The 23,080-nt window shown below is 52.0% G+C and overlaps 1 protein-coding gene across 1 annotated transcript in view; it reads right to left on the reverse strand.

Annotated features, from left to right (window-relative positions):
• Positions 1-21,190: 21,190 nt before the first annotated feature.
• LOC100903051 (protein O-mannosyl-transferase TMTC1) overlaps positions 21,191-23,080 on the reverse strand; it is a 39,456-nt gene continuing 37,566 nt past the window's right edge. The window contains exons 11-14 of the mRNA XM_029112543.1: positions 22,812-22,956; positions 21,737-21,997; positions 21,478-21,555; positions 21,191-21,380 (exon numbers count right to left, since the gene is read on the reverse strand). Coding sequence (XP_028968376.1) covers positions 21,222-21,380; positions 21,478-21,555; positions 21,737-21,997; positions 22,812-22,956 — 643 coding nt within the window. The 3' untranslated portion in view covers positions 21,191-21,221. The remainder of the gene's footprint in view (positions 21,381-21,477; positions 21,556-21,736; positions 21,998-22,811; positions 22,957-23,080) is intronic.

The following is a 23,080-nucleotide window of genomic DNA, read 5'->3' on the forward strand; positions in this document are numbered from 1 at the left end:
GGGAATGTCACTGTCGACTCGATGACGGGACTACCAAGAAAAACTGACGAGAGAGTGAGTGGATGAAGGAACGAGCGCTCGTTGTTATTTCGTTCCAGAGCAGAAACACCCAGCCCTAACGAACGCGCCGCACGCCATCTGCACATAACTTCTGCACGTCATATCGATGATCCCCTTGTCGAAAATTGGGTTTTCCTCTCCTTTTCCCCTTTCGTCCAAGTGAAGCCATTCAGCGCTGATACTGCGTCGTTATCAGTACTGAGGTCACGGCTACAGCGACGTCCGCCGCTACGACAACGAGGGGGTCGGAGTGCAGGTGGATCATTATTCAAAAAGTTCATTTCTTCGTCTCGCGGATCTCGTTCCGTACGTCGTTCCGTCTCGTCAGAGGTAGGGAAAAGCAGGAGAACATCATGATCAATCGAGGGACCTCGACGGAACGATAATGTCGGACCGGAGCTTCCCGGGAGAAGTTCACTCTCCGAGATGGCCGCCAAACTGCCAGAGCCGAGATCGGGAAGATACTCGGCCGGAGTTGAGAACACACGAAGGTCCACTCGATCCGTGCGGGACCCGAATTCGTAGATAGCAGTGAAAGCTGAGAGTGAGAGGCACCCCACGAGGTACACGGGGGCGATAAATGTAGATGGGCGGAATTTTCGGGAGAATGCGAGCCCGGGTGTGTGAATCTCCCCGATCTGTTTGGTCAGGAGTCTCCGGGACATTTCGGCTCATCGTCCCGTCAGAATTGAGCGACTCGGATGAGGCTGCGCGCAACTCGCTCAATTTTCGGCGGTGGGGTTTGTTGTTTTTCATGGACGGTCGCAAGCGGCGCCGGCGGCCCATTTCGCTGCCGGGAGCGTCTCTCGTGTGACTGCAGCTGCCGATGCCAATCAGTTCGCCCACTTATCGGCGACCTTTTGCCATTATGCGTCGGCGTCAAAATCCGTTTAAGACGTTCATTCATTCATCTCTTGATCCGATTCCTTTGTCCCCATCGAGTGAAGGCAATGGCTTGCCGTCTCTGTCGGAGATTCGTGCGAATGCGATGTCCCTTCGAGGTCGCCTAGGTCATGTCGGAGTTATTCTCCAGGAGTTATTATTATTCTCCGAAGTCAGTGTCGCATTACTCGCGTAGCGTCGGGGGAAGACATCTCCTTCAAGATGCGGTTGCACAGAAGGCGCGCGCGCGTGCTTTGTGAGTATCTGGTAGCGGAAAGCCGCGTTGTTCCCCGTCGGACTTGAGAAATTGCGTTCGTTAGTAGAATAAACGCAAACATTTCTGAAGCAAGTCTCCAAAGTTATTAAGCGCGAGTTTCGTGCCACGACTAATAGAGTCTACAAAAAACTAATGAAGCAGTACGGGTAGAGCCTCCTCCAAGCTCCGCTCCAAGTTGTAGGTAATGGAGCATTGTCCTCCGTCGTGAATTCGGAATTCATTCTCCGTTTTGAAATCTCCTTCCGCTCGTCGGGCTTCGCTCACACGCCCCATTTCTAAGACTTCACGATGCGAGACCCAGCTCGATCGAGGAACTTTCGGTGGAAATATTCTCACTGATTTCATATTTACGTCGAGAATGAAACCGAGCGCAAGTACCTGATTCTGATTTGGACGGAGACTACTGGCGTGCGCGAGAGGAATATAGCGAGATACGCGGAGCTCTCCACGAGCACTGCATCGAATCTCGCGCGATTTCCAGGACTGGTCGGTGGCAAGCAACGGTTTTGTCGGATCCGTCGATGCATCTTGACAGCTTCGCGAGAGGGAGGCTGCCGGTCGTTCCTCTCCGCTTCTTCCTTGATCTCGTTTCGGCACGGCCGAGTCGACTTTACCTGCGTTCCATCTCTGGCTAGCGGTCTCGCGTGGCTTTTTTTCCTTCGCAGACTCAATCAACTGATGGAAAATTCTCTCGCGTCGACTTCCAAACAAATTTGCAACGTTGCCTGCGGTCCATATTTCAAACAACTATTCACGTCTGTGAGTTTCGCTATCGCTAGACGATAGAGCATCATAAATTCTGGATAAGACCACCAGCCGGGAAAAAATGAACGCATCGTACTTTCCATCGACCGCGTAGGACTCCTCGTGAACTCTCGGCTCCTTTGAGGGAATCGGCGATCTGCCGAGGAATGCGCGGAGCCGTAGCGTGCGTTCTCAATCTTTTATCTTCCTTGCGACTCACGAAGTCAGAATCTCACGCGAAGTGAGTTTCGTAGGTCCTTCCGTTCCGTACCGGGATCTGTACTGGATTCTATATCGGAGAAGGTCGAGGCAGGATTTTCCTCCTTCAAAAGAGGAAAGCGATCAGCGACGGAGTTCCGCGTTCAGGGAAAAGTTCCCGCGCCCTTTCGTCCCCTCGACTACGTCGCGTGGATTCGCTCAGTCAGTTCTACTTTCGCGACCTGTAGATTTTCACAACTCGGCTGTCAAGTACAAAAAGTTCGCAGCACGTGAAGATGACGGCGGCGCGAAGAGAGCTCTCGGGTTCCTAACGAAGCGATGGTGCCGACCGACTGCGTCGCAGGCGGGCGACGACCCACGTTGGTGGGTTCCTTCTCAGTTGAAACTTATAGTTTCTTTATCTCTGTCTCGTGCCGTAGGCCAGATGAGATCTGGGTTTTATGCAAACGAGCTTCCCGTCCGCGGGAGCCTATTACTGATAAGATACCAAGCTGTGGTGGCTGCACGAATGTGAGATGCAGATCGAGTAAGCAAGAGAAGCACCAACCGAAGGTAATATCTACGCCTTCCCTCTGCGGTACAATCTCGCGGATAGAATTCTACGGAGCCGAGGCGTCGCTACCACTCTTTACTACCCTCCTCGATGGAAGCAAGCTGTTCAATACTGCTTGCAGAAGCTGCGTCGTCTTTTTTCCTCGCCCGACACTGACTCTGACTGGGCGAGCGACCGACGTACTGAGTGAACGAGAATGCCCCCTCCCCCTTGGGAAGTTGGCGATAGAGATACGTAGGTGTACGACGAGGGACTCACATGTCCGGAATGCGGACCGAGAGCGGAAATGCTTTTCGATTCGGAATTATGGCGAACGCTCTCATCGGTGTTCGAGGCTCCTCGAGCTGTACGGACAATGGAATTATGGTGCATGTTATACCGAGGCCGCGTGCCTGACCACAAAGTGAGTTATGCCGACTGCATATAGAGCTATTCCCACTCACAACACAGTCATTTATCTTGATACTTGTTTCTGTGTCCTGCCTGCGTGAGCGAGCGACCCGGCAAGGATGGTCAGAGCGAGAAAATGCCTCTCTCTTCTAATCTGTCCGCGCAATCCGCGGGACACTCGCGAGAGGGGAATAAAGCATGGGCGGTATGCTCCGAGCTCGAAAAGGCTCATCGAGGCCTATGCCCTCATCAGCTCAGCAATCCTTAGTTTGTCAAGTTCCCTCAAGATTCGGGTTCCTGGCTGAACGCCGCGGCCTCATTACCGCGTCCGACCCTCCAAATTTTCCGAGGGATTCATCCGCTGGAGTACAACGTCGAGATGTCTTCCACACCGTGAGCAGGAGCACTCCTAATGAATCATCCAATCGAAAACTCATTCTGAAATTTTATCCCGCAGGATGAACGCGTGAATTCGTGGCGGGAGTTATTACGCGCCAGGATCGAGTGTCTATTTGTGTAAGTCCGAAAGGGTCTCCTCTCTCCCACATTTCGCCTGTCCTGCGGCTCGATTTATGCTCGACATACAAAGAAAACAGAGCCTGCGAGGAAGGTCTCAAGCCTCATACTGTTCGCGAGAATCTATACGCAGACCACGCGAAGAGCTCATCAGCGTGTTTGCCTCGCTGCATGAAGGTGTTATCGAATTAGGCCAATATTCATCAGACAAGGGTGAATGCCAATGAGGAATAGCCTCAGGATGCGTACACGAGACGATGTTTTCGTCGCGGTGGGAATCGTTAGTCGGCCCACCGCGAACGAAAACGAGCCTGACGAGTCCCCTGAACCAGATTGAAATTTTACCGGAGCTCGGTGTCGTCGGTGCGGAAATGCTCGTCGACAAGAAGTAATCGTCTTGATGCCGAAAAAGTATTCGAACGATGAATCTAAGCGCTCAACCCGTCTCCGAATTGCTCTAGGAAATCCGGAGACTCACGTGAGGGAAATCACACGCTCCGGGAAGAGGACGAGGCGCATGTTGATATTCCGGAATACAAGTCGAAATGAAGCTCCCATTATGCGCCGATTCCTCGTGGATCTCAGACTTGGAGGTTTTGGGCTGGGTTTTCGGACTGACTCCCTGTTCTCCCTCCTCGTTCAAGGGAAGCATTCAAGGAGCGAACGTTGCTTCCTCGGGACCGATCGCCCGATTCTTCATCGTTCCGTTCCCCGTCAAATATGGGAGCTCAAAGAACAAAGACGGCCGTTTCTGATTCGTCCGTACAGAGGTTAGCGAAACAGCCGAACGAAAACGAGCGGGCAGGCAGCCCGGCTCAGGTCTCAATCGTCTTTCCGGCTCGGTTTGGCGCCCGATCCCCGAAGCCTAAATTACATCTAGGAATCAACGGTGTTCGAGGGAATGAGTGGTAGCGAACTCGATGTTATTGAGCCTCGTCGGTCCGTCCATCCGTTTCTCCGTCCGTACGCACGTCCGACCGATCTTTGTTCCAGATGTTCGATCTATCCGCTTCGCAGAACAGCAACGAACCCGTTCGAGCCGGCTCCCTATCCCATTGAGAGCTGAGCAACCCGTTTGTGGGAGAACCCATCCCCGTATGGCACCCCTTCAGCCAACAAAGCAGCCGACCACAGGAAGATCCGCCCGAGGCGTAAAGGACCGGGAAGCGACCAACCTAGGGTTGCTCCGTAGGTCCGTGGCTCCGTGGATTGGTTGGTTGGTTTGTCGGTCGGTCCGTTGGTCGGATGTCGGTTGCGACGGCGGTTCGCTTCGGCCAGTCGGTCCGTCGCTCCTAACAAGGGGACACAACCAGCGAGGCCACGAGGGAATCTTCATTCGTAAACCATTGATCTTCGCGAGAAGCCCGAGGATTCACTGTTGTTCTGCTTACTGTTGGCGTTCGCGTTTAGACCCAGCGGTGATCGTCGAGCGCTCGCTATTGTTTCAATCGACTGATGATCGATAATTATTCCGTATCCATCGGGATGAGTGGAAACTGTTCTTGGGAACCGCTCGGGTGGACAGGTACAGATACCAGATCCCGGGTCCGTAGAGAGGAACTGGAGGTAAGCACGCGCGAAACATTCTCCGTCTCGATATCTATTTACTTGTGAGCGGCACTCAGCAGTTAACGCGAAGGAAAGCTTTCTGCCCCCAGATACATGCTTGAGATAGGACGGAGACGTCGTGATCTGGGAAAAATTCACAGCGTCGGTTTTCAGCTTGAGCCTCGCGTCAATATAAACTACTTCGGCCACTCACGACCGAGGTCAAAGGAAAGGAGTTCCCAGCCTGCTGTTCGTTCCAGATGGCGTGTCCAGTCGGAGACGGTGTCTTCTATCTGAGCTGGAACGGATTCGAGGAAGACACTCGTGAATGATGCATCGACGGTAAGTGGAGAGGTGGGTCGTCTCGACGGATCTCCCGCCGTCAACTCCGTTTTTTTTTTGTCGCATCCTCGCGACTGGCAGCGTTTACGGTCCGACCTTTCTCGGAGCCTGAGAACTCTGGAAGCGTAGGAATGGGCTGACGCGACTGCTACATTCGGTCGGAAGTCATCGTGATCCCCCATCCATTCAACCGTGACGTCACAATCGCAACCATCATGGATCCGGAGATCATCTTTTTCCCCTTATCCTTGCAGTGTCCCCATCTCACAGCTACAATGTTCGATTGACGCAGACAAGATGTCAGCTAGCGGGAACAGCGAATGTTTCGCGCCGATGCTCGGTGGTTAGTTGTCGATGCAGAGCACGTGGTGCATTGACACGCAACACTCTCCCGAGGTACATTGAGTTGTTCCCGCCGAAGGGTCTGCAGTCAGTCATTCGACGGCTCGCAACCGATCGCTGTCGGTGGCTGTTGAAATACAGAATCCGTATGAATTTTGGCTCTATATGCGAGCTCCAGAGACGGCTCTCTGATGTCTCGCCGATGAATTCACGAGATAGAAGAATACTTGCCTGTATGTGGATAGTGAGTATCAACATGAGACATAAACAATACATGGACTAAGAATAATGACGACTCACAATACTTTTTCAATCTGGGGGGCAATGTTGAAAAATGGCAATGTTGTATGACGTCCTGTCTTCTGTGTAGTAGCTCTGACCCTTTCTGAATGATGACACAAGGTGTCTAGGTCTGGACTCTAGACAGTGTCTTCTGGACCCAGACAATCCCGATCTGGAGGACGCCCGTCTTCAGATCAGTACTCACAGATTTTACTCTCCTTGAGAGTGTATGAAGTGGTAATGAAGACTCGCACAGCGAGGGGTTCCTGATTCGCACCGGATCTCCCTTTGTTTAATGTGCCGTTATCTTCAAGCCTCGCAGCTTGCCTTAGAGATCCAGGGTCTATCGACTGACTTGTACGTGGGTTATATCCAACAGTAACCAATCGAGTTATAGTCAGTGCTGACCTTGTTGTCACTTTACGTGGAGCATGGCCAGAACTTTCAGGATGGACTCCGATTCGATTCTCATTCGCTTGACGACGATGGGAAATAGAGAGAACTGATTGCCCGAAACACTCTGAAGGGCTACGGGTCTCGGAGAAAATGAGGACCGATTCCCTGAGCCGCCAGCCCGGTCCGCGAATGATGCAGATAGTGTCCATGGATGTAGACTCCCCCAATGAGGAGATAGTCCGGCAGATGGGGAGGCATAGTCAAACGAGCAGAATCTGCTGATGGTGAGACTGAAGGAGACAGACAGCGAGGAGAGACAGGGAGAAAACGAGGAGAGCCGGTCGCTCCTTCCCAGCTGTAATAAAGATAAGACACACCTCTGAGGATGACAATTGGCACTCTCTTCGAATACGTTCTCATGGCACCCACTCTCAGCAAAGGAAATGGCGGGCCAGCATCTTCGTCTTCACTCTCTCCAGCTCCTCCATCTGGAGCAGTTGATTTAGCCGGAGCAGGAATGGAGACGAGACCCTCACCGTCGTGAACGGGGATCGCGCGTTCCTTGCTACGAGAAAAGGCATCCTATTCGGCGTAATTGGCCAACACCAATGGTTATAGATAGCGAGCGAGTTATGAGCTGAGCGCTCCCGGCTCAGGACGACGACGACGACGACGGAGGCTTCGTTGAGAAATAGCACGAGAGGAAACAGGAGATACGTCAGCCAAATATCTCAGTTAGATGGGCCCTAGCATAAATTGCCTCGGGTAAGAGCCCCGAGTAAAACTTCCTCTCGGCCAACCGTATTGGAAGAGAGGATAGCGACCGCTGGTTCGGACTCCCACCTACATACGTTTTGTTCCGGACTCGGGCTTGGGTCCCATGTGAATATTATTGACAATTCCGAAGCAAACCCCGTAATTGCTTTGGAAACTTTGTTGCTGAGAATGTGGAGTGCGGCTCCACCAGGTCCACCTTCAGGTTTGGATAGAGGCAGGTGGGCGAGGACGGAGTATCGACGGTTGAATTGCAGAGTTCACCGACAGCCTTCCGACCGTCCTCTTCTCGAACTCATTACGTTCCTTCTTCATTTGATTAGCCAGATTCCGACGACGTTGTCCATTCTGTCGTATTTATTCGGCCGAGAACGGCTGGGACGACATCTCCCTCTGTCGAACGACTTCCGTTCCGCTGAGAAGCAGTCCGACATGTGTGGGCGAAATCTCCATGTCTTCAGCGAGATTCGATTGTGCACCTATTCGGCAGGAGTTTCACCGGAGCATCCTGGTCCTCCTGCTCGTTCCGGGATTGAAATCTCCCACAAGTTCGCCCGAACTCCTTGTCGAGGCTTCACGACGACCCGGGGAAATCTTTTCTATCCAGAAGTAGAATCGTCAGATTGCGCTAATCTGATATAGATTTTTTCTGTTCTGTGGGGATCTTCCTCTCGATTTGAATTCATGACGTCTCTTCGAACAAGTATATGAAGCAGAACAACGCTCCGGAGTGATACCCGGCCTCTGTTCAGTTTGTTGAGCTACGAGGGGTTCAAGATTGTTTTGCGTGTTCCGAAGCGAGCGCTTTACAGTGAACAGAAGTATTTTGCTCACACGCTAGACGCACGTTCCCCGGCCAAAGAACTACCGCCGGCATCAGGCACCGCACAGAAACAGACGCACGAGCCGCAGCAACTCGGCAACGCCAGCCACGAACGGAAATCCGCTCTTTCCGTGACGGCAATAAAAATCGGATTTAGTTCGTACGTCGAGTTTGTCGTTCGCTTTACGAGCTCACAGCTTAAACCCCCTTCTGTTCCCCCAAGTCCTGTTCTTTGAGTCTGTGTATCTCTTTTTTGGCAAGCAAGGTTATCTCCCTCTTTTTGCCGTGGACCTTGCCAACTGTACTACCTGCCACAGCAACCTTTATAGCACTCGGGAACATTCCGAGAGCGTCTTCTGATTTCGTAGAGACTATGGGAGTCCGTGAGCGCAAGATCAAAAGGAGAATCGGTCAGAGAATTCGATTCATGAAGTATTCCGCGGAAGGCGGACACGCGGATAACCGAGCCGTCGGCGTCGGGTTGCCTCCAAGGCACGAGCGGTTCGCTTGCATCTAATCGACGGTTCTCAGCGCTGGATTGGAATCGGCAGCCGGCTACAACCCTTGGGAAACTCCACGGGAATCAAGAGTGACTTTCAACCTTCTTAGGTGGATGGCAGGCTCGACCATGGTTGAGGCGAGGGAAGTAGAGGAGCAGGAAAACTTTGAGGAATCGCGAAGCATCTCGTAGGGAAAGCCAGAGTTGACCGAAATCGGTCTTCTGGCAGAGCCGTCTTGTATACCTACATCAGGTCCGGGGAAATCCGAGGGATAATCCCGATCCCGAGATGATTATCTATGGGATCCCTCCGCTCATGACACCGAATTTCCCTCAGGGCGCGACATTCTCTAGATGAGATCCTCGGGGATGAGGATGATGCTCTAACAAGACGGGCATACCTATCAATTCGATTCCCGGAGCGGCTGATCAAGAAGCGTAGGTATCCTCCTCGCATGGAATGGGAGAAATGTTTGTCTCTTCAGTTGCTCGAACATCGGACGAAGGGTTTAGAATACAGTAAAAGCTCGTTACTACGAACACGTAGGGACCGACGAAACTGGTTCGTTGTACCGAGTGTTCGCAGTAACGAATGCCGCTCAGCACTATCCCTATGACGAGCTGGCCAAAGGAGGAGAAATTCCTTGTTCGTTATACCGAGAAATTCGTTGTATTGGGGGTCGTTGTAACGAGCTTTTACTGTAGAATACTCGAGCGTGCCCCGATGGACAAAGACTGGACCAGAGAACGGGTAGGACATGCCATCCATATCACAGAGACACTATCCAATGAGTCATATAATTCGTCTAAGAGGTGATAAGGTGTGTGATATCCATAGCAGACCTTAAAGGACATAAGCAGGACAGCGAGATGAGTTCCCTTGTAGCAACAAAGCTCGACAACAAGACGAAACAACACTTGCTGGGGAGACTGCGAGATTGGTTGAGACTGCAGGGTAGCATGTAAGGCGAGGATACAGACGGACAAAAAAGTATGTCCCCACTGTGTTTCCGAACCTGGAGGAAGACGATGAGTTGCTGGGAACGGCGACATGCAGTAGAGAGATCAGGGGAAACCAACTCATGGAGTGCACTGTCGACGGCGTGGACATGAGACGGTTTTCGAGAGCGGAGAAGGGCGAGCTTAATAAAGGAGAGAAAGGAACACCGGGTAGAACAAGGGAACCGAACAAGGAACAATGTAAAACTCCGGAAGGAGATCAGCGAGGCTCATAGGGTAAGTCATGGCATAGCGAACGAAAGCAGCTGCGAGCATAGAGCAAGAGCGACGCTTGAAACGAGAAAGTAGGTGGATGAGAGCTGGAAAACGGGAGGGGGTCAATGGTGACTGAGACGGGAAATGAGGAGCGAAGAGAACGGAGGTGAACGAGGGAACTAGAAAGATGGAAGTCTCGACGAGGCTGAGAGGAGATGGGAGCAGGGGAAAAAATCGAGATAAGGAATATAAAAGAGGTCGTCGTCAGGAGAACGAAGAGGCGATGCATCAACTAAGAGGAGGAGCAACAAAAACACTCTGGCTAGATTCATTACTTCAGCTCAAGGGTAAGAACGAGCCGAGTTTGCCGAGAACTTTGTAGGGTGGGGGAACTCTCCTACAACAAGGATAGCTTCGGGAGGAACGACTCGCTAAGCGGACGTAGGAACGCACCCAGGTTGGAGCGAGGAAAAATGGCCTTTGGAGGGAAGCGAAGGACGACGGTGGGGAGAACCTGCCTCTGTTCTCCTCACTCTTGGGCGGAGAGAGAGAAGCGGAGTTTCCCCTGCAAGTGTGAAAGACGATGGTTTCCGAGAGTGGAAATTTTTAGTCGAACTTCGTGGCTAACGATGGAACGAAACCTCGACTGATTCCTCAGCTAAACGCTCAATGGGCGCTCCGCCGGAAAAATCACGAAGGGGAAGCAGTGGCAACACCTTGCTCCGCCATTAGGAAGGAAAGAGAAGAACCGACGGTCGAACGGACGGAATGAAGGGATGAGCGCACTCATTTTTAGACTGATCACCGCTCGAACGTTCACCGCCGTCGCCATCTCTGTCTACCCGCTCGATGATCCCAAACAAGACCACCATCGGCCACGACCGCACTGGGGAATCGACGATAAGCTCTGAATTATTGTGGACGAAAGCTCGCTGTCGACAGAGAGCTCGTGAGTTCACCTCCAGAGCTAGGACGGAGCTCCGAACGACAGGATGAGACGATTAGCGTGATCGCGATTTCTTCCGCGAGCTCATTCAGCTCACAGGAGTTTCTTGCGTACTCCTCAGAGACTCCCAGGAGTCCGCGAAACTTTGCGGAGACTCGGTAGAGTGAGTGAGCTCTGTCACCCCACGGTGCACATCTCGAGAGCCGTACGCTTAATCCCGAGGTTGAGGGTGAGCTCCGTTAGCTCATTAGTTATGCCGAAAAGGATCCAGCCAGCTCCCCCTCGTCTTCTCCTCCTGGCGAAATTGAAACGAAAACCACGACGGCGAGAATCACTCCGAGATCAGATCTTGAAGAAAGACACTCTAGTCGACGAATTCAGCTCCAGATTGTCTAGGAAACGCGATCCTCTCGCTGATTCTCTCGTGGTGGTGATTGCGTCGGAACCAGGACTCGCAAGAGTGTCGGCCTGGCTCGCTGGAAATATCCGCGGGGGTACCTGCGGAAATTCGAGCCTTACCGCATCGATTCGGCGCCCGAGAGACTGAATCTGCTCCACGAATCGGAACGAACACCGAGGGACCATTCCATCAAATACCGAAGCTCTCATCAGCGCCGCCGGAGGGGGAGAGGAATGCCAATTATAAATCGATTATTTGTTTATCCAGCAGACAGACTCTCGCGCCTGAGGATCGCGAGCCGATTCAACGAAGCCATTCTCCCCCGAACTCAAAAGACGGAGCCAGGCGTTGCTCTCTGAACAATTATCCTGATGACGAGGTCGTTGCCGTCGAAGCATTTGTTACCTGGGAATGCCTCGGAGCAAATCGACTGCAGTGAACAGAGCTGCACTGGATTCCCGCTTTGAATTGAAATCGATCCGTGCAAATCAGGACGGAATCGAATGCTGCCGATGAACTCAGGCCTGCTTTCAGAACCCGTCTCTCCTTTCCCTACCGGTGGAATACATTGCAAGGCGGTCCGGCAGCGCATGTTCGAGCTCATCAGATAACGGAGGAAAGAATCCGCTTAATTCCAAACGAGAGTAGCTGCTAATCCCAGACGATTGTGAGAGATATCTTCGGGGTACGAAATCCGTTTGACGCAAACACTGCCCTCAGACAAGCGGATTTCGCTCCTCGTTCGCCCCGGAACCAGAAGGTGATTATTTTAGTCGCGATTATTCCTCTCAGAAATAATCGATGGAACCGATCAATGCTTCACTTGCCCTCGAGACCATCATGGCCAATCGCCACTTCGCTGAAGATCTCATCGAAGAACTTCATTGAGAGCGCATATTCTCACCTCGGCTGAGAATCACGTTCCACGACAGGTACTCTTTTCCCAAAGAAACCGCGAGAGCTGCCTCATCGACCCGGAGTTCCTAAGGGCTCACTCGTCCTCATATCTGAGGTGTCTTGATTGAACCCGCGGACAACTCCACTCGTAAATAAGGACTTGCCGCGAGATTTTCGATGGGGATTTTCCGAGAGAAAGAGGTCATTCGCTCTCTCGAAGCCCCAAAGGCCTTCATTCGCAGCCATCAAGCCGCAACGCACAATCGCCTTGGCACCGAAATCGACTAGGCGCCTCGGATGAGCAGTATGAGCCCCGTTATATCGTTGAGACCGGAATACTCGGAATGGTTTCCGATTTTGAGATCATTCCGGAGGTCCAATCGCCTGTAGGCTCCATAGACCTATCAGTCCATCTTGTGACTCTGACAATGAATTTCCTTCCCTGCCGGGAAGTCTTATCCAGGGATCAATACATTACCTTGGCCAATGCTCCCCGAAGGACCCGTCACGCGTAACAGTGTCTCACCGGTCATATATTTTCAGATTCGAATTGATGTTTCTCGACCGATTCTCGGGTCTCATCCGTGTCGAGTCGTCGTCCTCTTCCGAAATCGTCTCATTCTGTTGATTCGAATCAATTCCTTTCCATTCCTTCCCCGTGGCTCGCAAACCCAGGAAGGTTGCTGCAGCCGAGGTTTCCACGAAATGAAGAGAGGAGATAGAGGGAGGTAATCTCTTCTTTGTGATTCAGATATCCGCTTGAAGCCCATTCTACGGAAACAACATGCGTTTCTATGAGTATCTCACTTCTGACTCACCGATTTGTCCGTGGGATCGACGATGAATTCTCAACACTACACGAATCGGAGACGTCTATCTGAGGTTCTTTGTTTCCAGGTCCGCAGTGGACTCACGAGTACGGGACTCGTCTGTGAAGCAGCTGGGTGTGTGGTAACATTTGCTGCGAATGATCGGGTATCATCTTGAGCCGACAGAAATCCCTGCGATTTCTACGGCAGAGCGCTGGAACGTTCTCGTCGGTCTCCGCGCAGGAAAATGTGGCTCGACGTCGGGAGCCGTTGACGATTACAGAACCCCCCCGTGGGATGCATATTCGGGAAAGGAACAGAGAGGACAAAGATGGACAAGAATGCAATCCGTCATACAGAGGACATGTTGCATCACAGTGGCTAGAAGAGAGCCCGGGGCAGCTCCTAGCAATTCTTCCTCCCTCTTTTCTTTTCGCCCCCATCGAGCGGCATACCACTCTTGCCGTCATCCTCCGGTGCCCTCAGAGCGCCGAGATGAATATAATGATTCCGGAGCTCTCACATAATCTCATTTCCATCGGTCATCTATTTATCCGCGGGCTCTCCTCCGTGACCTGCGTAAATGAACAGAGTACAATCTGCATAGACACTTATGAGCCATGACTTCTGATTTCTGACCTGATCGCGTCGAGAAGTCATCATCCAGATTGGTGAGATGTCTCAGTGAATGACTAGCATTGATGGTATTTCGGAGCTTATCCTAGAAGCTGTGCCGAGGGAGTTAGTGTCTTTCGAGGAGGGTTGACAGTCGCTCTTACGGGTCACATGCAGAGCCTCGCGGAAGGTCCCGATTTCTGAGTTCTTCTCGATTGCCGGAATACGCCTCGGGAATCTCCTGTCTTAAAATATGGGTGACCAAAGCAGAGTCTGCGTCCTAGGGGAACGTTTCGTGAAGCGCTCCGATTAGGAATTCGTCCCTAGAATTGGCTGAGGGTATGTTTCCCAACCTCGGAGTGGGAGAGGAACATCAAAGCCTACGAGGAAATGCTCGTTGATAAAGGAACGGGTATGAATGCGTCGACTAATCGCGATTGCTCGCTGAAATGAACTCCCGACGCGGGGAGTTCATCAGGCTTTAGCGTCAGGCTCGGTCTCCGTGCAAAAAATGCAGCGCTCCGAAGCTTCCCACACCTGAGCCTGGATCAAGACGAACGAATCCGAGCGTCATCAGACTCATTACGGTCTTGGAGCGAATCGAAAGATTAATCGCTCTTCAATCCCATTCCCCTCTCTCACCCTCCTCCGCCGCCTGTCTCGACTGTGGGAATCGATTCTGAAGATACGGGGGATCACATTAGTATAAGATGACCAGTCGACTCTATCGGAGAGTTCCGGACCAAAAAACGAGAAATTAAACGGCATGAGAAGGTGAGTCGAATCAGGCTCACTTTCCCTTTGATAGATTTCCCACCGAGTGCCCAACTCCAAGTAATCAAGAGAGTTCAGTACCTCAGTTTTTTCCTGATCAGATTTTTTCCTTTCCTTCCAGCTCATTGTAAGACCACGAGTTGACAAGTCGTTCCTCCAGCCTGCTCGTCTGATATGAGTCGTGCGTCGTCTGGAGGCCAACTTGTCACATGGTCGGTTTTTTTCGTTCCTCTCCTTCGCGGTTCCGACCGGTGTCGTCTCGAGCCCCCGTCTCCTCGAACTTCTGTCGTTCCTGGTCAGAAAGTATTCTGTGTACTTTTCTCGTTCGCTGCCGCCCTCCAGACCACTTCCGCCCCCCCTTCCCTTCCTAGGCCAAACTTCCACAATGGCTGTGATCAGCGTTCTTCCCTGAGACCTAGTGCTCGTTCGGGGAAACGGATCGCTCATGAGCATCTGGACGTTCGGAACAAGTCCCCTGGGGCACAGACGCTATAGGTCGCCTATTTACTCATTGGCATGAGAGCATCTCGTTCCCGACTACGTTTATCCCCTTGGGACCCCTCGAACAATTCGTGAATCAAAGAACATGAATATATGCATTCACAAATTCGGACGGATCTGAATGGAACAAAAACGCCGACTGAGACTTTGGAACCGAGCCCGAGATTCATCGATTCCCGGATCGGCTCTCCGACGTGCCTGACTACGGGAGCCATACGGGGCGCTGAGTAATCCCACGTTTTATACAAGGACTATGAGAGGCCAAAAATATCTTACATCTGGCAGTCGGGCATCGTTCATCGACGATCTCTCGCGGGGTTTTCGACAAGGCTCCACTCCTAGAGGTCATGAGTGTCCCTCCGCGGAGAACTCTCGCAGCCGAGTGATTTCGCTCGTTTCCCGTTGATGCTACCGACGCTGTTACGGACATCGTTGTGACGTCCTCTGGGGCCCGGAGACGCGCCTCCTCCAGTCGCATCGTGGAGTAGCGCAGTTTGCGAGAAGAGCAGACTGAAAGATTGAAAAAAGAGCAAAAGGGTCTTTGGTTGCTCTTGGCTTCAAGCACCGCTCAGGGAAGCGCTCCGCCAACCGCTAGAGGAGCGTCCAGGAGAGCCAAACAGACACCAAAGCCGCCTTGCTCCCCATCCGTTCGTCCGCCCACTCGCTCGTTCCCCAGAGACAGGACGGAAAAGAGAAAAAGAGGGAAACTGCTACTCTGTGAAAGGAAAGATAGTTGGGAAGCCGACGACAATGACGACGACGCCCACAACAACGACAATGAATGAATAAGCAAGCGGGCGCGAACAATTAGACGCTCAGAGACAAGAGGAGAAAAGCCACGAACGACAACGGAGTGCAAAAAACCACGCGAGGACGCAAGAGAGAAATTTTCATTCCAAGATAAAAATACTGGAGCTGCGAAAAGAACGACACACACTCGCAGGATCAGCCAGCCAGATCGTCGGAGCCTCGCGGAAGGGGAAGAGAACAGGAAGGACGTCGAGCTTCCAATTACACCAGGCTTCAGAGGCGAGAAAAGTACGAATGGAATATGCCCAGAGATCGGCCTTGCAACGTAGCGATCAGCCGGAGCGCACTTTTGTGGTTTCTACGTTTGAATCCCTCGCTTGTCGAACAGTCGATAATATTCACTGGAAATTCCTCCAAGTCGAGGGAAAAATTTCCGATGCAAGCGTATTATTCTTTGAGCGCCTCTTCGCCTTATATCTCGGTATTTTTTTTGGAAACAGAATTGAACACAGATGGAACGGCGGGATACGACGGGGAAATGGGGGAGGGGAGATTTAAAGCTAGCCCGATCGAATTCTAGTCCTCTTGCAGGGGATGGCGTCTCCCACCATCTGAGGATCCCCGTAAATGGATCCGTCCTCGACAGGTCCCGTCGAGATAGCGAAGAAAAGAGTGCACTAACGAGTTCGTTACCGTTTCATCTCATGCGTCCCTGGAACTTCCTTTCTTTCCACCTTCTAGTCTCTTACCGAATCGGAGATCCAACGGCTCTCCCCCGGTGGAGCTTCTCGTTTCCAACGGAGCGCAATAATAAATTTGGGGAGCGTTGCTTCCAGGGGAGCCCGGGGGATAGAAAAGGACGGCCGTTCACCAGGCCGGTCTGCCATCACCAATCGGAGACTGCAAGACTGAAAGACGACAAGGGAGTGAAGCCACTGAGCGGAATCCGACTACACATCATTAAGAGCGAGCATCTTATCATCGTTCGGATGTCTCATCCCGCGTAGTTTCTCCTTTCCCCGATCCCGACGTCCGATGCACGGATGGTCGCGATGATTTGATTGATAGCATGGTCGATCGACTCGGGGAGTGAGAGAACTGTCGAGGGAATCCACGGCTGAGCGGCTGTCAAAGAAGAAATGAACTGTTCTCCCACCGCGAGGCACGGAGCTCAGCGTCCGTTTAACGGCTGCGTTTGCTGAATGGGAGAGTATCGGATGCAACACACGTACAGGTTGACAATGCAATCGAATGTCGGCATTTCACGATTCTCTGCCGCCGGAGCCATCGCGATGGTCCGCGTAGCTTTTTGCGACTGACTCGGATCTGCGCTCGTCAAGTCCTCGACCAAGTCCCCGGCTAGAGCTGGATGGTGGACGGGAGTCGTGCGTCGCGGATTCCGACAGCAACATCAACTTTTCTCTCTTCTTCCACGAAAGCGGACAGGTGATGCCAAGCTCGGAGCTCGGGACTCACCTCGCGCAAGAGGGAGGATGGCTGACGGTTGCGGGATGAATTTTCAAAAATTTCTCCCGGATCGCCTGGAACTCCTCACTTGCCACGGGCTTATTGCACTCGGGCTGCTTTTGTCGGTTTTCGCAAACTGAATTACGCCGGGGCGGAAATAAGCGAAAGGAAAGAGATGAAGACAACGACGACAGCGGCGATGATCGTGAGGGAGCACAGGACGACCTCCACGCAAAGATTGCTTGTTTGAGTGGATGGCGGCGGACGGGACGGCAAGAGGCGGAATGTGTAGAGACGGCAGTTGCGAATGACAATCTTGTTCCGGATTCCTGTTGCTTTGGATTCCGTCAAGAGTCGCAACAAACAATTTCCTCCCATTGTCAGCGAAGTGTAGCCAAGGAAATCATCGCAGTCGTGCGGCTCTCGACAACGACGACGACGAGCATCGGGCTCTCGCGGCATACGAGGAGTTCGCTGGAAGGAGTCGTGGTGGGAGTCGACGTTGCGGGCTCATCGCTCGGTGCCCGCTCGGAGCTGCTATAAGTTTACCAGGAAATTTTATTGAATTAACAACCACCACCACCCGTTTCTCTCTCGGGTTTTCGTCGTTTGCTCGGGTTCCGAGCAAACTGGCGGGTAAACGGGCTAACGTTTGATGACATGACACAGCAGGCTAGCAAGTACTGGGTGGCGGTCCCATCGGACGTTCAAGATGTAAACATTCCCTCGGCTAGGTTGAATTTCACTTTTTACTCAATTACGCGATTAACTCTCTCTCTTTCCCGGTGCACCCGCCGGTCGTCCTCGACCGTAGTGAAGGATGGTGGCAAACAAAACGCTCGGGCCTAAATCAAACTCAATTTGTGAACCGGAACGACGAGAAGCCGAACGACTACCGAGTGCGGTAACGCGTCTTCTTCCCCGCATCCGTCCCATTCAACACCGGAGCTCCCCACGAAATCCACGGAATACCCCGATCCCACCGAGCTCGATTGGAGTGACTAGCTTCGGAGACTACGAATAATCTCAGAACGTCTTGAGGAAGGTGCATCGATATTCCCTCGCCCTCTCGACACACTGCTCGGGGTCGGCTCTGTATGCCGTCGTCACCTATCGGGTGAATCTTTTGCGATCAATATGAATAGGCCAGAATACCTAGGCAATCCATGAGGCGTTCTGTAGCTGAGGAATTTCGCTGTCGAGTCGTTTGTGCTCAAGCATGTCGGTTCACCCGCCTAGAATATTCCCAGAAGGAGAGCGGCGCTTGAAATCTCATCTCCGCACGAGCTCGAGCGAAATTTTGCGCACCGTTCCTTTCAGCGCATCACCGAACAGCACCTAGAATCGAGTATGCGCTGAGAAGCTTCAGAGCCTCTCGCAGAGTTTGGGACATTGCAGGCTTATCTGGCGCCAAATGCCCGTGTTCCCGCAAGGCGGCTTACGTTCCGCTGGAGGCTGTTTTCCGCATCGTTTTGTCTCGGGAACAATATTTCTCTCCCAAGAATAACTTCTATGGGGAGGGAGACAAGGATCTGGGGTCTGATGCGCTGGAAATACTCCAATACCCTCCTGTCGACGTGAGATCAGGGCAGTGCTGCGTCGGCGACGTCTGGCGCTCTACTCCTATGAGGTCCTGACCTCTTGCGACGGAAAGGTTTGCGAAATCGATGCGATTGAGGAAACGTCTCATAGAGGAAGAGGGATATGGAGATTCTCCATTTCCAGGGAATTCAATTCCTCATCATTGCGAAATTCCGGGGCGATTGTTCGCGGAACGTCACGTGCCCGTTCCGGAGTCGACTTTCGACAGCGACACGCTGACATTCGAGCGGTCTCCTTCCATCGTTCGCTGCGATCTGAGCGGAACTCTGCCCTATGCGAAACATCCGAAGGTTCGCTCCGCCTGATTTTTGATGCGAACGAGTCCTTGTGAGAGATGAACGAAAGCTCTTTCTGCTGTCAAGCCAAAAACAGGATCTCAGTGTCTAATGTCGGCCCAACCCAAGCTGTGCTTCTCTTGTAGACGGGTCTTCGGCCCAGCGATCTGGCCAAAAACATGCAAAAGACAAAAAGTGGTGGGCGTTCCGTGTGTGCTAGCACCGCCGTTCACGGCAAAGGTGCGACGCCAATTAGCAGCTTTTATGTGGACCTCCACTGTGCTGATAAAAACACCGGTTGACCCTACCTTCAGCAGTACATGTTTCCAGGACTGTACAAATCGTATTTCGAGGCTGACATTTTTCCGTCACCGCCACGCCATTCTTCTTCGTGACGGCCCAGATGGTGTGGGCTCAGAGACAGGGACCGAGATTACTCGTTGACAATCAAGATTCGTGGCAGCAACGAAAGAGAGCCATGAGCCACAGCGGGTCCTTAGATCCAGCAACCCCTGGCGATCGTCGCGAGCGATTTCATGATCGAGGGAGAAGTGAGAGACTCCCGAAACAGTCGGCCGTACGGACCGACGGACTCCAATATGTACGTTAACGATAATTATTCATGGTTCGTGCCACCAATGATATCAGGATCTCTGTGATAATGAAGCGAGCTTTCAGATGATGATCCGATAAGCGGCGACACGATGAGGAGAAAGGCTGACAGGCGGGCGGCGCTAATAGAATGAAAAGAATAGCCGAAAATTCTAAAAACTTGACAGTGCGCTCCCTACAATGGGGTCATACAAGATGGGCGAGGAGCTCATTTATGAGCTCTTAATGACGGAGGTGGCGTCGTCAGAGCCGAGGGGCTCGGCGCCTCACCTTCTCTAATTCGACTCGAGAATGAGAGGCTGCTACGCGGACCTCCGATCTCAGCAGTCAACTCCGATATTCTCGGTTACGTCGGATTGCTTCGGAGGGAAGAATTAGGCGAACTGGGGCGATACCGTGTAGTTTCATGGTAGACCTTCTCGAGAGACAGAAATGACACATTCCGATAGTGACTCATAGAAAATATATTTCTTTATTGTTTCACGTTTCTGACGAATATTTGACAGTTCAGTTGCCGTCGAATCGATCATTTTTGTTGTTGTCATCCCTTCCAAATCATTGGATGAGGAGCTACCGAGCGTCCTACTGGCGTCAAACCTTATCGTACTCTTCCCGGAGGAATTTTATTCACAGACTGAATGTACAGAGAGGATATCACAGTATCGCAAATAAATACTGCTCGGTGGCAGCATCTCCCTCCACGATTTTGAAGAATGCTCAGGAAGCTGTTACCCAGGGAAGTCGCCCACGAATCAACCAATCAATCGGAATGTGGCGTTCGAACGACCGACACCATGATGAATTTGTCGGAGTCGTTCCTCGGCGTGGACCGATCAGCGAATTCATCGAATCCAACCGTAATTAAACCCGACGTTTTTCTCTGAACATCACGCTCTCTGCTGCCGCATTCGAACGTCGATGGGACTGGAGCGAGTGATTCTGCTTTCGAAAAACGTAAACGAGAAAAATTGATCTTAAAAGCAAACATGAGAACGCGTTCGCTTCGACGCGGTGTGTATTCGTCTGAGTTGTTTGAAAGTAAATGTGACGACAAAATCTGGCTGAAGCTGTCTGCTTGCTGCATCGAATGCTCTTCCCCTGATTTTCTCTCAGACCTGTCGGCTCAAAGACCCACCGAGGGCGCGCACAGGAGAGATCCCCATTGCCTTGGCCCCTCGGATGGGAGCCACCATATTGAGAGGCCATGGGGGTTCCTCTTTTTCTGTGCGTCCCACCGAGACCGGCTTATGCCGACGTAACGGCTGAGGTTCGTTGACGACTCGTCCCTCCGTTCGGTCGCTGAGATTTGCTCATTGAACTCATTCACGTATATTTCGCTCACGTGCATGCACTCACTCTCACTCTGACAAATTGTTTCCGTTTTTACGATACAAACCCCGGCTTTCGGTGGAAAATAAACAGCCGTCCGTACTTTGCTTATTGCCTCGCCTCTGCCCGATTTCGATCCGACGCACGCCTACAGGGAATCTACCGAACAAAGACTGGACTCTTGATCCCTATTTCTCCGTCGGAACGATCTTCCGGTGATTTCCTCGAAGTCCCGGTAATTATCGGTGTCGTGAATGGCATTATTGCGATATATACACTTCCCGTCCTCCTCTGGAGTCGGTTTTCCCACTAAGATCAACTACAGAATATCAACGTCAACAAACTAATTGTCACGGTGTGTTTTTGCTCCGGCTTTGACGGCTCAGCTCACTTCGAAGGCAGCGTCTATTGTAGTGCTGTGTTGCCGGAAAGATTTGAGGATTCTTTTGCGCAGTTTCTCCATGTTCTCGACCACCAACGTGTTGTTCGGCTCCAGGGAGTACGCGATCGTATAGTGATGGAAGGCAGACGAGTAGTCTCCCTAAAGCGCAGACGAAAAATGGGAGAAATATGTTAAAAATATTCACGAGCACCGCGCGAAGAAACTTCTTGTTCTCAGTCGGCAGCTCGGAACGCACCTGCAAATGCCGGATCACTCCGAGGTTGATGTGAGCGTGAGTCAAATGTGGTTGCAGTTTGATGGCTTCGCTGTAGCACTAAAACGAGGTAGAAGTCTTTCTTTAGAAGGATCTCCATGGAGGACCGCTCCGACTTCTCCCTATCGCGACTCGAGAGGGCGGCGATGCTGTTCTCCGAGTTTGAACTCGTTGGAGAGTTCAGGAGCGCCGCGCCGAGGGGCCTCCATTCAAGTCATTCTCGATGAGGGAAAAAACAAACCTCTGCTGATCTGTTCAGGTTGCTCATGTCCTTGAGGATGTCGCCGTAATCGGCGTGCAGGGACGCGCATTCAATGGCTCCTCGAGGACATAGACGGAGTGCTTTCCGAATCCACTCCTCGGCCTCCATTGTTCTGTTAGTGAGACTGTAGAGCAACGCGATTTGCCGGAGTCCGTCACGGAAACCGGCGTCGGCCAGAATCGCTTGCTGAAGAACACGTTCGGCGCCGTCCATATCATCTATTTGCATCAACATCTGTGCCTGCAAAACAAAGTACATTCACGACAACCGTTGGAGGAAATCGGCCAGAGAGGTCACGCAGATGAAAGAGTTATGCAAGCGTCGAATGACTGAACGAAAACGCCAAGCCCGAGACGAATCATTACAGGGACAAGAGGACCCTTTGCGTGACGATTGCTCCGCAGGGGTCGAGAATGGTCCATTGGGAAAAACGTTCTACCGGCAAGAGAGCAATGTTCGAATTTTGGTTGACTTCACTCGAGCACTCGATGAGGAGGCAGCGAAGACGAGGAGTTTTTCTCTTATCCTATTTTTTCCAGAGTCGGTGCTACAAAACGTAAGACATCGAGCCAAGTGGCTCTTCTGCCTGAGTGGTGGATGTCCACAATACAAAAGACACTTGAATCAGAGATTGATTCAAGAAGCTTTCTTTCTCTCCCCTCGACCTCCTTATCATACATCCATTTCCTCTTCTTCCTGTACCTCCGTCTGCCTCGTGACCGACATCGGGTACTTCAAGCGAGTCCTCGCGCAAAACAGGGCGCTGTTCGAGTGAGCTCGGAGGAGACGAGGTTCTGATTGGAATTAGGGGACACCCGATGAGAGACCGTGCAAGGAGAGGAAAAACCGACTTGCGATCGAACAAGGCACCCAATGGACCGCCCTGAGTAGCTAGAGATGCACGAGAAAAAAATATGGGTGAAATGTCAAACGAAGCCGCTACAAAAATCAGATCGACGAAGTCGCTCAGCACGGAATCCTCTAGAAGAAAAAAAGAAACGGAACAGAATTTTCTCTCGCGGTGCCAGGACCGAATCGAAGCGCGTCAACTCACATGGTGAAGGCGGCTAGTCAGGTATGACGGATGATCGCGGGAAATTTTCACGAACATTTCCTCGGCTTCCGCGAACCGCTTCGCTTTGGCGTAAAGGACCGCCAGCTGGTCCATGACCCAGGGGTCGTGTTCCAGGGTGAGCGCTCTAAATGACAGAGAAAAGCAAAACGTTAGTTGGAAACGACAAAACAACGCATTTTCTCCGAACCGACGTGTCGTGCTCCGGCTGCCACCGCCCGGCTGTAAACTTCTCGAGTTCCCGCCCAGTT

Source organism: Galendromus occidentalis, unplaced genomic scaffold, assembly GCF_000255335.2.
Source record: "Galendromus occidentalis unplaced genomic scaffold, Mocc_1.1 scf7180000077514, whole genome shotgun sequence".
In the NCBI taxonomy this organism is placed as follows: Eukaryota; Metazoa; Arthropoda; class Arachnida; order Mesostigmata; family Phytoseiidae; genus Galendromus; species Galendromus occidentalis.